Here is a 14,136-nt window from a genome sequence, read left to right as displayed (position 1 = left end):
TGATGTCTCCCTAAATTTTCCTCCCTTCACTTTGTACGGATTGCTTTGAAATGTATCTTATCTACATTGCTTCCATTTCTTTTCTGTCATATGGAGACTAGATTTGTGATTAGTACTCCAATCCTAGATTTTCATTGCTATATTTACAGAAAATAAATCATTATTAGTAGCAGTGTTAATTTGAGAATCTATGCCCTTACTCCTCTGTCCCATTTAGACTCTGGTTTTGCAAAGAATACACAGGTTCACTCGTATCCAAATTTGTCCTGAAATTCATTGTATAAGTGCATATCCAATTTCCACTGTGAGTTGTACATTCTTTGACTTGTCAATTTAAATGAGAAAATACAATTTGTTAATATAAACCAGTGAGAATGGGGCAAATCAATTATTACCAAGAATTAAACGTTTGTATAGGACAGAAAATAACAGGAGCAAGTCAATCAATTTTAATTTGGCGGGCAAAAGTAGGTTGGGTATTATATGAATCATTGATTGGAACTTTGTATCATCTTGATACAGTGATTTGGACACGATTACATGTAATTCTGATGATGGAGGTAGGTGGGAAAATAAGTGAAGTGAAGAGGATTCAAGGAGATGTAGATTTAAAAGCATGGTCAAAAATATCACTGAAATATATTGTGGAGATGAGCGAGTAAATCCACTTCGGTTGTAAAAATAGAAAAGCAGAAATTATTTGACTTGGTGAGGGATTGTTGGCTATATTCAATAAGGCCGAGGTATCCTTGCATTTGAATCACAGAAACCATTCAAAACATGGAGGTATATTTAAAGAAAATTACATTTTAGCCTGGATTATAAAAGGGTAGGTGCCCAAGGGTGATATAATTCTGCAATTGTCAGGTCATGATGAAACCATGCCTGGAGTGTTTTGTATTGCTTTTGTTTTCTTTTCCATATCTGTTTGCTTTTAGAAAGGATGCAATGAAAGTTAATTCTATTGATATTTGGAAAATACTAAAGGATGATTGTGCAGAATTGGCAAACATTCTCTGGAGTTTAACTATGAACTCAGTGAAATGTGTGATCTGGAGGCAGGATGGGTACAAAAAAAATACTTTTTTTTAAACCAGAAAATCTCCAGATGCTGGGGTCAAGTGCAATAAACATATGTGTTGGAGAAATTCAGCAGGTCAGATAGATCCATAAAAAGTAAAAGACACCCAACGTTTTGGGCTTTGGCCCTTTGACAGCAGCATTTCCCAACTCGAGCAAAGTGTCCATGTGTCTCAGAATAAGGGATCAGCCATTTTGAAGCCAAACAATGAATGTCTTCTCTTGGATGGTTAAGAGTCTTTAGAATTCCTTAGATTGGGTGGTTGTGGCTACTAAGCTGAGCATATTTTTGGTGCTAAACGATATGGAAAAATTGCAAAATGGAGGTTGAGATGGAAGATTAGCAAAATTTGAACTGAATTGCAGCTAGTCACTCATGTATGAATGTCCAACTTGTGTTCCCGTTGTGTTCAAATATGAATAGATGTTTTTAAAAATATATCCACATGAGTATTTGATTTGCATTAGTAATGGACTTTATTAATATAGTTGTCCCTTGGATTTATTAGACAAAGCATTATTCCAACGTGATAGGAGGTTTTCATTGCGATCCCTTCCTGCTTTGGTGTTCTGAAATGCTTTAAGATTGAACAGAATAAGCCAATGTTCTCTGTTCCATAATGGCTGACTCACTGTGGCATCTTAAGCATTGTAGCTTTGTGATAAAGACACAAGTTACAAGAATCATATTTTCACATGTATATTTTGAAAATTTAGCAACTTAATGGAAGACCATATCTCAGGGCAGAAAATCAGAAAAATCAAATCTGTCATCAGAAAGCAAATGGGCCATCAAGCTTTCAAAGAAATGATCATGAACACAAAGGAACATTTACTAAAGTGGTAAGAGGGATGTTCACTCTTAAAATGTATTTGGTGATCATACAAGTATCTTTCGAAATACCTTTATGTCCTCATTGCATCTCTTTCTCTTCCTGCACACATTCAGAAACAAAATGTTCTTGGTATAGTTTACAGTTACATTAAACAGTAGGTTGTCAGTGCATATACAATTTCTATAATATCAGGATATTTGCAATTTTGATACTACAGTATTTGTATTGTGTACTGAATTAAATTCTAACTTTTCATCATTGAATTCTCAGCATACCACCCGTAAAAACACAGTGATCACACACTAAGCGATAACAGAATGATAATATGAATCCTGTAAAATACACGAGATCCCTTCAAATATCCTTATTGCTGTGGTTATTGACCACTTTAGTCTTTTTCCCTTGCAACCGCTGCAATCGTGTCTGCCTGTCCCGCATCGGACTGGTCAGCCACAAACGAGCCTGCAGCTGACGTGGACTTTTTTACCCCCTCCATAAATCTTCGTCCGCGAAGCCAAGCCAAAGAGTCTTTTTCAAGTGGTGATTACTTATATTGTACTGTGCTGTACATTTTTATCAAAGGATAGTAGAACTTGTTGCAATGTATTATTACATCCTTCATTGCTGGATTTATTAATACATGAGTATCGGGTTGCATTGTTTATTGCTTTGAGTACTTTCACAGGAAGGTGAGTACTGATAGAACTGGTGCCAAGAGAGATCATTATAACATTATACATGAAGAGAAGTATTAAAGCAGTGCAGTTCTGTTGGTAACCTGCATAAACTCCAGTTTTCACTTCTGTGTACTTGTATGCCAGCAGCCTGAGATATCTTCCCTTCCGGTACTCCAACTGCATGGATTCTTCATAGCTTTGTTTAGAGAAACTGTGTGAAGATTGATGTTGGCCTGACTTTGGCAAGCAATGTGCCATTCAATGCTTAGATGTGGGGCTCAGATGCATTCTGACCAACATGGTTAGTTAAGTTCAATTGTTTCAGGACTGGGCGCAGCTCAAATCAAGTGTATTGTCATCCAATTGCTCAAGTACAGCCCAACGAAACAGTGTTCTCCAGTACTTGGAGCAAAACACGCAGACACACAACTAGATATAACACACATACAGACAAACAATATATATGCAGGGCAAATATTCATGTATACAAATAAATAAGTATTGTTTCATGAATATGAGAGTCTCAGATGGTTAATGTGAGAAGTTCCTTTGATTGTTCTGCATTCACGCTCCCCTTTGGAAGAAGCTGTTCCTCAGCCTTGTGGTGCTGGCTCTGAAACTTTTGCATATCTTTTCTGATGGGAGCAGATGAAAGAGGCTGTGTGCAGGATGGGAAGTGTCCTCCATGATTTTGCGCGCCCTCTTCAGCCAATGATCCTGGTAGATCACATTGATTTGGTGGGGGGGCGGGGGGGTAGGGTGGAGAGACGCCAGTGATCTTCTCTGATGCTCTTCTGATCCTGTGGATTGGCCTCTGAAACTTTTCTCTGCAGCAACAGTACCGCACTGTGATGCAGCTGGCCAGGATAGTCTCAATAGAGCTCCTGTAGAAGATTGACATAATGGTGGCCGGTAGCCTTGCCTACTTCAATCTTCTCAGAAAGTGCATTTGCTGTTGCACCTTCCTGACAAGCAAGAAAATGTTGCATGTCCACCATAGGTTGCTAGTTAAGTGGATTCCAAGGAACTTGGTGCTTCTCCCTCTCTCCACTACAGAGTTGATGATGTGCAGTGGATGGTGGTCGTTTCTGATCTTCTTGAAGTCCATGATCATCTCCTTCACCTTGTCCATGTTGAGACTCTCACCCTATATCATGAGATTTTCCACGTACTCTCAGTAGCAGGCAAGCGGTGAACCTACTTGTCCCAGTGAAATTCCTGGAATTCAGGACCTCCCAGACCTTTTACACCACGGTCCAAATTCCTGGGAATTTGCCCTCCCTGCTAATTTAGGGGGAGTCCTGCCCACAACCAATGATGCGTTACACACTCACGGGAGTAAGAGTAAGTTTCCCCTGCCCCTGGCAGTCGATTGCCTGCCTGTTCCCTCCCTCCTGTCAGTCGTTTACTTGCTTGCCTGCTCCCTCCCTCCTGTCAGTCATTTATTTGCTTGCCTGCTCCCTCCCTCCCGGCCGTTGATAGGTTGGTCACCTACCTGCTCCCTTCCTCCTGTCCATCTGTATGTCGGTCACTTGCTCGCCCACCCCCTCCCTCTCCCCTGGCCTTCAGTTGGTCACTCTCCCACCTGCTCCCTCCCTCCTGGCCCTCAGTGTTGGTTGCTTGTCTGCCTGCTCTCTCTCTCCCGGCTGATCATTGGTCAGTCGCTCGCCCACCCCACACCACCCCTGTGCTTTGGGACCGCTTCAACATGTCACGACGGCAGCACCATGCAGGGTGAATGGCTGACTTCATTTCCCATAATCCCTCATGCAGCTGGAACCACTCTGGGAAATACAGCTGTGTAAGGGATTATGGTTAACGAGGATGGCCATTCATCCCGCATTGTGCTGCCATCATGACATGCCATGTTGTCAGGCAGTAAGCACATTTTAATTTTAAGCGCTGACGTCAAGAGGCTTCCCTGCTTGGCCACTTGGCTCTTCACACTGCAGGGAGTGGGCCGGTCCAGGAAAATTTCTTGGTGCCTTGGCCCTACCTATGAGGTAAAGCTGGACCCGTTTAAAATTCCCAGGCCGACCTTTTCACGCCACAGATTCACAGGAGGGTTCCCAGGAAAAATTGTGGGGAATCTCCATTTTACAATGTGGTGTGAAAAGGCCTTGTAACGCGACTCATTGTTGTTGCTGATGAGGCCAACTACTAGCTATCCTATGAGTTGACAGATCACAGAAATCCTATAGTCTTGAATCTCTTCTTGGATGTTATTAAGCTGCTGGCTTCCCTTCTATGTGGCTGCAAAGCTCTCATGAGTCTGGAGATTTCTCCATTTTGTAAAGTGCAATAGCGATGACTCTCATTGAGCAAAAGCCAGTAAATCTTCAGACCAGAGTGATCATATCTCCCTCACTTCCAGTAGGAGGCCATGAAAGAAATTGTAGGATCTGGGCAGACAGTCTGTCAGCACATGGACTGCTCACTGCCAAACTCAACAATGACTCACTCTCAATGAGCTGAACAGTATTTCTCCCCGAGCTCCATATCTAAACTCTTAAGCAGCTGAACAACTAGCCCGAGAATGGTGAATGTCACCCATCACAGGTATTCTCCCCACACTCAGTACTGGTGGACAAAGCATTGCTGCAGGAATTTCAGTAAGTCTTTTTCAAAGTTTTGTGCAGCAAAAGGAAAATGTTCATGACACATTCGTGGCAATGGTGTGCTTTGATTAACCCCAAAATGATTTTTTTTTTCTCTGTAAACATCTGAGAGTTGCATACCTCTGAGTGTTTGGACTGTTTTGCCAAGATTGCTATACTGTTGTAGTGCTAAACTGTATAATTTTGATTTTCCAAATTGATTTTCTTTGTCCATCTGTATGAGACAGCAAACTTTACTGCTAAGTGTGATTTTTCCACAATCTGATGGCCAGTGGTTTGTCTTTTATCAATGAACTCCCATGACACCATGCTCGTGTTACAATGTCAATGTTGTTTTGTGTGCCACAAGGTAACGCTGGAAGAAAACAGTCACCTTGGGGCAATAACCCCATATAACAAGGAATTTTGTGAGCAGATTCAATGTTCAGAAACTGAAATAAAAATTAAATGTTTCTGTGAAGGAAAACTTGTGCTGACCTGTGTTATATTCATGTCATAGGATCACCAGAAACCAGATGAGTTTTCTAATGTATGGCAGTCCTTGCAGAATAACTTTGGAATTTCTCCAAACCCAATAAAAAATTCCAATGGTGCAGAATTTGGTGGCAAATCTTCTTGTGGTTGGCAAGAAATGGTAAGTAGAATCATAGGTTTGATAGCCCAGAAGGAGGCCATTTGGCCTATTGCATAGAATATGCTAATATCAGTTACAAATTTTGAAAATTGAACATAGTGTCAACTCCAATTAATTGCATGGTATTTTGGAAGAGGTTTAAAAGAACTTAAAACAGTTAAAATCACAAATTTTTGATACATTTTTGCATAATGAAAGGATGTCCTGTGGTTCTATTTCTTCTTCATCATGTTTAATAGCTCCTGTAGTTGTGTTGAAAAAGTAAATGTTAATATCATAAAACAGTAAAAATTAATGTGTGCAGAAGAGCATCTCTCCATCAGAATATGATGTTTGGTATTGTATTTTAGGCGAAGAGCGTACACTTTATTTCATTTAATATTTTCTACCTCAGCCTGTATCTGGATCAGCATCCACTTCAGGGTTTGCATCCCAAAATCCCATGACTGCAGAAAATAATATGCACCCATTCGAAGCAGATGAACAACCAAAGCAAAGAGGGATATTGCCAGACCCATTGGCTCGAGCCCGAAAAGGTAATTGCTGGATTGGACAAGGTTAAACTTTGTGATTAGATAGAATAATCAAATTTAAACCGCACATGGTGCTTCAAAGGTGACAGAACTTTGGGTACCTTGTAACTGTGTCAAAATGTATTCAAATTTAATCAATGAACACACGGATGCATTAAACCCCAGGATGGAATTAAATGTTGATACAAATGTTTTTCAGGACTGCAAGGAACCTGCTGTCAAATAATAGAATAGAAGCTTTTTTTTAACCTCAGATTGTTTAGATGTGTTAATCCTCTAAATTAGCCATTCTCAACATGGGCAACAGCACATTTAAGGAGGAGCCATGGACTGAAATTTGTAAATTATCTTTTTTTATGTAGTCCGCAGGAGAGAAGTACAGAAGAAACCAATTAAACTTGACTGCTTCACAGGGAAGTGGGCCCATAAACTTTGAGCAGACTCCAAAGGGGGCTAGAGCCAAAAAAAAAAAGCTGCTCTAGATCCACCTTATGGAGATGAACCAGTATATGGGCTGAATAACCTCCTTTATGTTGTAAATGCTCAATAATTCCGTGAGCAATATGTTCATGGCCCTGTTTAAATAACTCGATTTGGACAAGGAGGAGATTACAATGGGTTTATCATGAGCTTGGGGAAGAAAGATGAAATATAGGATTTATTCTTTCTCTCTCTCTCTCTCTCTCTCTCTCTCTCTCTCTCTCTCTCTCTCTCCCCCCTCTCTCTCTCTCTCTCCCCTTCTCTCTCTCTCTCTCTCTCTCTCTCACTTTTCATTACTTGGCTTGTTAATTTTTTAAGATAGAAAAATAAATGATGGCAATAATCAGTAGGTCAGTAAATATCAGTGGAGGGAGGTTAATGTTTAAAATCTTTCATTAGAACTTGTATAAACCTCACTACCTTTGACTAAATGCTGGATGTGAGACACTTGAAGGCCACCTAGCAAAAGTTGAATCTCACCAGTCAGCAGAATGGTAATTTCTTTGACTCAAAATTGTTTTTATTAGAATGTCACAGTGAATGCAGCCTTTGTAATAAAATAAAGTGTTGAATTGTGCATAGAAAATAGAACTGTGAATAATACTTATATTTTCAAATAGCTTTTTTTTACACTGCTAAACGTTTGAGGTTAAGCAAGTCTGTTTTGTTTTTGTACTTTATGTGCAATGACCTGAAAAAAAATCAAAAAAACAAACTAAATGGAGTAATCTACTTTTCACTTTTTGAAAAGCAGAAGCATCTCAAGGGCATTAATGATATCTTCAGAATGTATCTTGTAAATTATATCCTTTCATGCATAAAGAACATCCCTTCTTTTGCCCCTCTCACCTTGCATCTATATCCTACCCTTTTCAACTCTAACCTGGGAAAAGGACTTTGATCATTCTCCTTAAAAATACCCCTCAAGGTCTCTCGTCAGCCCTTCTGTGCTCCAGGCCGATCCTACAAATATGCAAGATCCCAGCCTATATTTCGCAAGGGATATCTTGGGGTTCAGGTCCTTAGCTCTAGTATTTCTTCCTGTCTCTGTAGCTATTACATTTTTGGTGCATCAGCGCTCATCACAAATCAACTCTTCCTGTTTGTCTGTGTGACAGAATGTTTTATTATAGTTTGTATCTGAGAATTGAAGCTCATAATTCCTCATTCCCTAGAAAAAGAGGACAACTCTGAAACTTTCAAGGCAAGAGCTCGGGGATCCGAAAACTCTGGTCAATCGCAAATTGCAGTTTCTGATATACCAAGAGAACAGGTTTGTACACCTGTTAAGACCTGTAATTTGGAATTCAGTGTTTTGAAGTCAGGATGCAGACATTGCAACAATTATAAGATCAAACTGTGCATAGACCAATCATACTTGTTGATGGCCAGCTGTTCATGATTCAGCATATCTTGATTCTCCACCTTCGACTGCACAGATGTGTAAAGTTGTGACTCAGTTGCTAGCATATCTTGTCCATTGAGTTCTATGGTAGAGCCTTGATGTGTTGTAAAGAATGCTCAGGTGCACATTGTGTCCTGCCTCCACCTTCGTGCTATGAAGATCTGACAAATGAACAGCATACTGCCTCAACACCAGAGTGACCCAGGTTAGATCAGGCCTCTGCTGCTGTCTGTACACAGGTTTGCCCCCCCCCCCCCAGGTATTCAGTTCCTCTTGCATCCCTGTGGCATGCATGTTGGCTGGGAGATTTGCCTCTGTAAATCGCCCTGGTGCATGGATGTGTGCAAAACCTGGAGAGAGCAAATGGGAATGTGCAGCATACAAAAGAGCTTAGAATAACATCAATATGTAAATAAGCACTTGATTCTGGATGCATTTTTTGGTCAAAAAGATCTTTTTCCATGCTGTCTGCCTCCAATGTTACACAATGAAATTACCGTCTCGGTATAAAAGTACTTGTCTCATTTTACATTATTTTCCTTTATCTTGGTGTGTTTTAGTTTATTTTGAAATATTATTTTTAAACATTCAATAATCAACCTGAATTTTTTGAAGATGTCTGGGTACATTTTAAAATGGGACTCGAAAGGCCAACATGGCCTGTTTCCGCTCCGTAAATGGTTATATGGTTAGAAAGCCTTTGCCAGGCAGCAACAGATTCTGAGCTTCAAACTAAGCGCCGAGGACATTCCAGTTCCCAGCCCGTTTCCCTTTTCATCTGTAGGAAAATTAATGAAAGAATTCATTTATTATCAATTACTACTTTTTTGGCAGGGGATCCATAATTTATAGCCTTGAATTATTCAAAAATATTGCTTTAATTAAACTTTGAGCAAAAAGGAAATGTGAACTGTTTTTTTTGTTAAACTTTGCAGACATGTACTAGCAATAGTAAACTCGGTGTGAAAATTCTCAGAAGAAATGAAGAATCCAATGAACAGAAACCTGTTGAAGTAAATTATCAGTCACCTTCAGCAGAAAAGAGCAACTCCACCAAGGTAAGAAGTGTGCTTTGCAGCATCAGGTGTTTGATAAACATGGAAGAAGTACCATAGTTAAAGTTCTTTTTTCAACTGGTGAACTTTATACATGTTAAATTCTGGACACAGTATAAGAATTGCCTGCAAACAGTGAACTTGGAGGAATGAGAAGTGAGATTGGACTGTGATGCAAAGAACTTTTCTGAACTTACACACACATGTGCGCTTAGAATTAGAAGGGGGTTAAGTTGGATTAGTTAAGTCAATAATGATAAGTTAAAGACATCTAAGTAAATAATTCTTTGGATTTTTCTTTAATAACGCTAGTTGGATTGAATTCAGTCCCATAACTTTAACATGGTGCAGGAAGAAGTTTCAATGTTGACTACAGGAGGAAGACATGAAAGATTAAGACTGAGAAAACAAAAAATGAACTATTACTGTTATTTATTGTTGGTCGCATCTGTAGTATTGCATATTTTAAGATCGTGTGGTCTTTGAAAGACAGTCTGTTAGAGGGTAAAACGATTTAAATCAGGGTAATTCGATGCTTAAGATTGTCAGGAAAAATTGAATTACTCCAAGCGAACAAATCTGGAAAGAGTGGCTAATGTTCAAGTTGGAAATGAATTACTTTTCACGTTATGAAAATTTGCCACTCTTTTTCCTTCTGCAAAGACTATAGAGAAAATAAGTTGAAAGTACAGTTAATGATTTGTTGAGTAGCAGTATTACAAGCTAGATAGGAAAACAATGGATGAAAGATTCCAAACAACAAAACAGACTCAAGAAGCCAAGCAGTTTTCCAATTTTATTCACTTTAGCTGAAGGAGAAAGGGTGTAAATAATGAATGATTTTTTTTTAAAGTTTACTTCAAGTTAAACTGAATGCAAGATTCACCTAGCCAAGAGTGAAATATCACTAAGCTGTTGAATAATTTTCCTTCAATGTAATTGTAAGATGAGCATTGTAAATGTGGTTAGCTGATGCAATAATGTTGATTTCCTGTTGTTACGAACCCAGAGGACCCCCAAAACCCAGCAGCAATAGATATTCACCAAGACAAATGGTTACTTAAACAAAAGTTGATTTTAATGATCTTTAAACCTGAAAACAAAATCACACTTTAACTTATCATTATTGACTTAAACTAACCCAACTTAACCCCCTTCATATTCTAAGCGCACGTGTGTGTAAGGTGGGTGTTAGTTCAGAAAAGTTCTTTGGATCACAGTCCAATCTCACTTCTCATTCCTCCAAGTTCACTGGTTGCAGGCAATTCTTATACTGTGTACAGAATTTAACAAGTATAAAGTTCACCAGGCTTTGGGGCTTGAAAGGTAAATGGTTACTGCTCAGGAAGGTTCTTGTCGGTTTTCAGAGATAGATTTGTTGTACACTAACAGCCACAACTGATTTACTTCCATCAGCCACTTCAGTGTCTTACCAAAGAAACTTGCCCCCTCAGGGTTCTTCAGATGATAACCTCTTTCTTTCAGGTCACCACAGAGTTCTTTTTTGTTTCCCTTATTCCAAGTAAAACATTAGACAGCCAGTCCTCTCCTCTTGCATGAACCACAAGGGATTTGACCAGGCTGAACTAAGAACTCACAACCCATTTTCCAAATGGGGTTTTCCAGCTTGTCCTGTTCCAGTTCCATTTGCTGCTGCTGACTGTAAAACTGTAGAACTGATCTGTGTGTGTGTGTCTCTCTCTCTCTCTCTCTCTCTCTCTCTCTCTCTCTCTCTCTCTCTCTCTCTCACACACACAGAGAAAAAAAATCTGTTTGACTCTCTTTGCTTGCAAAACCACATGATTCTCCTAGAACAGCAAGTTCCACTCCAGACAGAATGTGGCTCTGACAAGTTCTTTCATCTGTTGCCTTTTGTGAACAACAATCCATTAGCGAAGTCTCTTGGGCACTCTTCAAAGCTTTTGCAAAGACTGTTGGCCCCAACATGTCTAGCATTAGCAGAGCTCTAGTATTTTTAATAAGATCTGTTTTTTATAGAGTTTGTACGTGACCTACACTAAAATCCCTGCCCAATTTATCTCCCAAAAACATATCTATTCTGTCACACTATTATCTGAACAATGGAAGAATCGAATGTAAAATGATCTGTCGATGTATTTAACAAAACAGAATGAATGCTATTGAAACAGTTTTTATTTCTTTTCTGTTTGCACATTGTCTGCCTATTTAACATGTAACTTGCCCTTATACTTGCATTTAAATATTAAATCTAACTATTTGGATTTACATGGATATATATGCAATTTAATTGAAGATAGCATATTCCTTTATATTAAGTAATATTCTCTCATTTTAGTTTAACCATAATGTCACTTAAAAGTAACCTGAAAAGGTTTTCCACTTCAAGATGAGTTGTATTTCTGAATTTTAAATAACTTTGGAAGGCAAAACCATTATTGTGTCTTTTTTTCATAGTTTTCATGATAACATTGTGATAATCTCCTCTTGTATCATGAAATTTTTTTTAAATGTTGAAGGAATCTTCAATGGGAGCTTTTTTGTCAGGATGATATATTTTGTTCTTGTCTGCTAAACTGTGTATTTTCTAATCTCATTTTGGTTTAAACTTGGTTCTTGCATGTATTTTTTTTAAAAATTAGCATTTGTACATCAACACTGCCATGTTGCTCCAAGAGTTTCGAGCTATCCTTGGTGGTTCTGACATTTTACTTGATGTAGCAATTGAATGTATCAGCAGGTATCATCAGAATTTGAAGAACTGTTAGTTTCATTAATTGCACCCAGTGGACAAGTAAGAAATGATGCACAAGGCCCACAATCCAAAGAAGACAAAGGGCATAATGGAGAACCTTTATCCCCACAGTCTTTTGCAATGGTAAGTAATGTCAAGAAAGTTATGTTGTTAACATTTTAAAACAACCCAAAGTAAAAAGAGATTATAAACTTTCCATAAACTGCAATGCAACGAACCTTTGAGTAATGTGTGAATTCATGGCAATAATCTGATCATCCTAATCTTCTGATTAAATGTTGTCTCCTTGTCGAATGTTGCAATAACTTTGCCACACATTATTCTTGCGGAGTTATATAAAATATTATCTGATGCTCAGCTACTCATATAGTGGTAGCTGTTTTGCAAAATTGCTGAAAGAATATGGTGGTCTCAACAGCACCTCAAGACTCTGTTTTCAGTCCTCTTGCTCTATTTCATGAATACTCTGCTCCAATGCCATCAGTAAGTTCACTGACAATACCAGGGTGGTTGTCTGAATAACCAGAAATTATGAGTGAGAATAAAGAATGGAGATTGAGAATTTGGTTGAGTGGTGTCAGAACAACAATCAAGACCAAGGAGCTCAATGTAGATTTTAGGAAGGGGAGGCCAAAGGACCACACACCTGTCTGCATTGACAAGGTGGTGGTGGAGAGGGCCAGTCTGTTCAAGTTCCTGGAAGTCCAAATATCAGAGGACCTTTCCTGGAGAAAGCAAACTGAGGCAGCCATGAAGAAGGCACATCATCACCTCTACTTTCTTAGATTTCTGAGGAAATACGACATGTTGTCGAATGCTCTTATCATACTTCTACAGGTGCACTGTGGAAAGTATATTCTGATTGCATCATGGCCCGGTTTGTTAATTCCAGTGCACAGGAATGTAGAAGGCTGCAGATAAGGAGCAATTGTAGCCGTCCATAATTGGCTCAGATCTTCCATCCATTGAAGATCTCTTTGTGAAGTGTGGACTCAAGAAGGGAGCCAACATCATAACCCTGGTTACAACCTCTGCTCACTGAGACCTTTGATAAGTTTCTGAAGCCTGAAGACCAGTTCCTCTAGGTCTAAGAACAGTTTTTATCCAATGGATATGAGGCTCTTAAACCTCACCTTGCTACCCTGTCCGTAAATATTCCAGGACCTCAAAAAAACATGCCAGTACTATCAAAACAACTTTTTTTTCTTACACTTACTGTCACTGTGAATATTTATTTATCCATCTTCAATTTATATTTATTTTTTTTATACTGAGGTAAGTTAATGTATGTATTGTGGATCTTTTTTCCGAAAAGTACTGTACCAGTTTGGTTACAGAAAGTAAGAATGTTGCTGCATTATATAGATTGAATGTGTGAATGGCAATAAACTAATTATCATTATTAAATTAAGATTATATTATTTTTGCCTCAACTCTTGTTAGAATCATACCAACATTTTTCTGCATTGTGAATTTGCTGGTTGCTTGAGATTGCGTAAATTGGTGAACTGACTGCCGGGGGAGCTGCAAATTTTAAATGCGTATTTTTACCTATTTATTTTCTGCAATTTTTTTTGCCAGTTGCTTGAATTCCAGATAACAGGAATTTTCCTGTATTTTCTAAATGGTAAGAGAGTTCAGAGAGCTAAGGAATTTGTGAGTTCAAGTGTAGGAATCCCTCAGGATTGACTTGAAAGTTGAGTCGGTCATAAGGAAGGTAATTGTAATGTTAGCATTCATTTCAAGACTAGAATAAGAAGGCAAAAATATAATGCTGAGTCTTTACAAGGTGTTAGTCAGGCAACATTTCATACTTACTGTCAGAGTGAATTCATGACATTACATAAAATCCTGATATTTTACCTGTGGACAAAGTAGAATTGCCACTTATTTTTAGTGCAAAAAAAATGTACACAATGTACATAGATGAACAAATAAAGAAATGTAACAAACTGTGAGGAGAAAAAAATTCAATAAATTGCAAGAGTACGAATCTTTAAATGAGTCCCTAATTGAGTTTATTGTTGAGGAGTCTGATAGTAGAGGGCTAACAGCTGTTCAAGAACCTGGTGGTGTGAGACCTG

At 38.6% G+C, this 14,136-nt stretch overlaps 1 protein-coding gene across 6 annotated transcripts in view; it reads left to right on the top strand.

The window, feature by feature from the left end:
- Positions 1-14,136, top strand: part of xrn1 (5'-3' exoribonuclease 1) — a 91,803-nt gene that overhangs the window by 61,254 nt on the left and 16,413 nt on the right. For 4 of the 6 annotated variants that reach the window (XR_011344344.1, XM_069897359.1, XM_069897361.1 and 1 more), the window contains 6 exons: positions 1,798-1,923; positions 5,711-5,845; positions 6,240-6,381; positions 8,034-8,131; positions 9,199-9,321; positions 12,035-12,175. Coding sequence is in view for 5 of the 6 variants with exons in the window: in XM_069897359.1 (XP_069753460.1) it covers positions 1,798-1,923; positions 5,711-5,845; positions 6,240-6,381; positions 8,034-8,131; positions 9,199-9,321; positions 12,035-12,175 (765 nt within the window). In the remaining variant the exon portion in view is untranslated. The remainder of the gene's footprint in view (positions 1-1,797; positions 1,924-5,710; positions 5,846-6,239; positions 6,382-8,033; positions 8,132-9,198; positions 9,322-12,034; positions 12,176-14,136) is intronic. The other 2 variants (XM_069897360.1, XM_069897362.1) reach the window with 2 other exon arrangements.

Source organism: Narcine bancroftii, chromosome 9 (genome assembly GCF_036971445.1).
Source record: "Narcine bancroftii isolate sNarBan1 chromosome 9, sNarBan1.hap1, whole genome shotgun sequence".
Taxonomy (NCBI): Eukaryota; Metazoa; Chordata; class Chondrichthyes; order Torpediniformes; family Narcinidae; genus Narcine; species Narcine bancroftii.
This window is presented reverse-complemented; position numbering and strand designations above follow the sequence as displayed.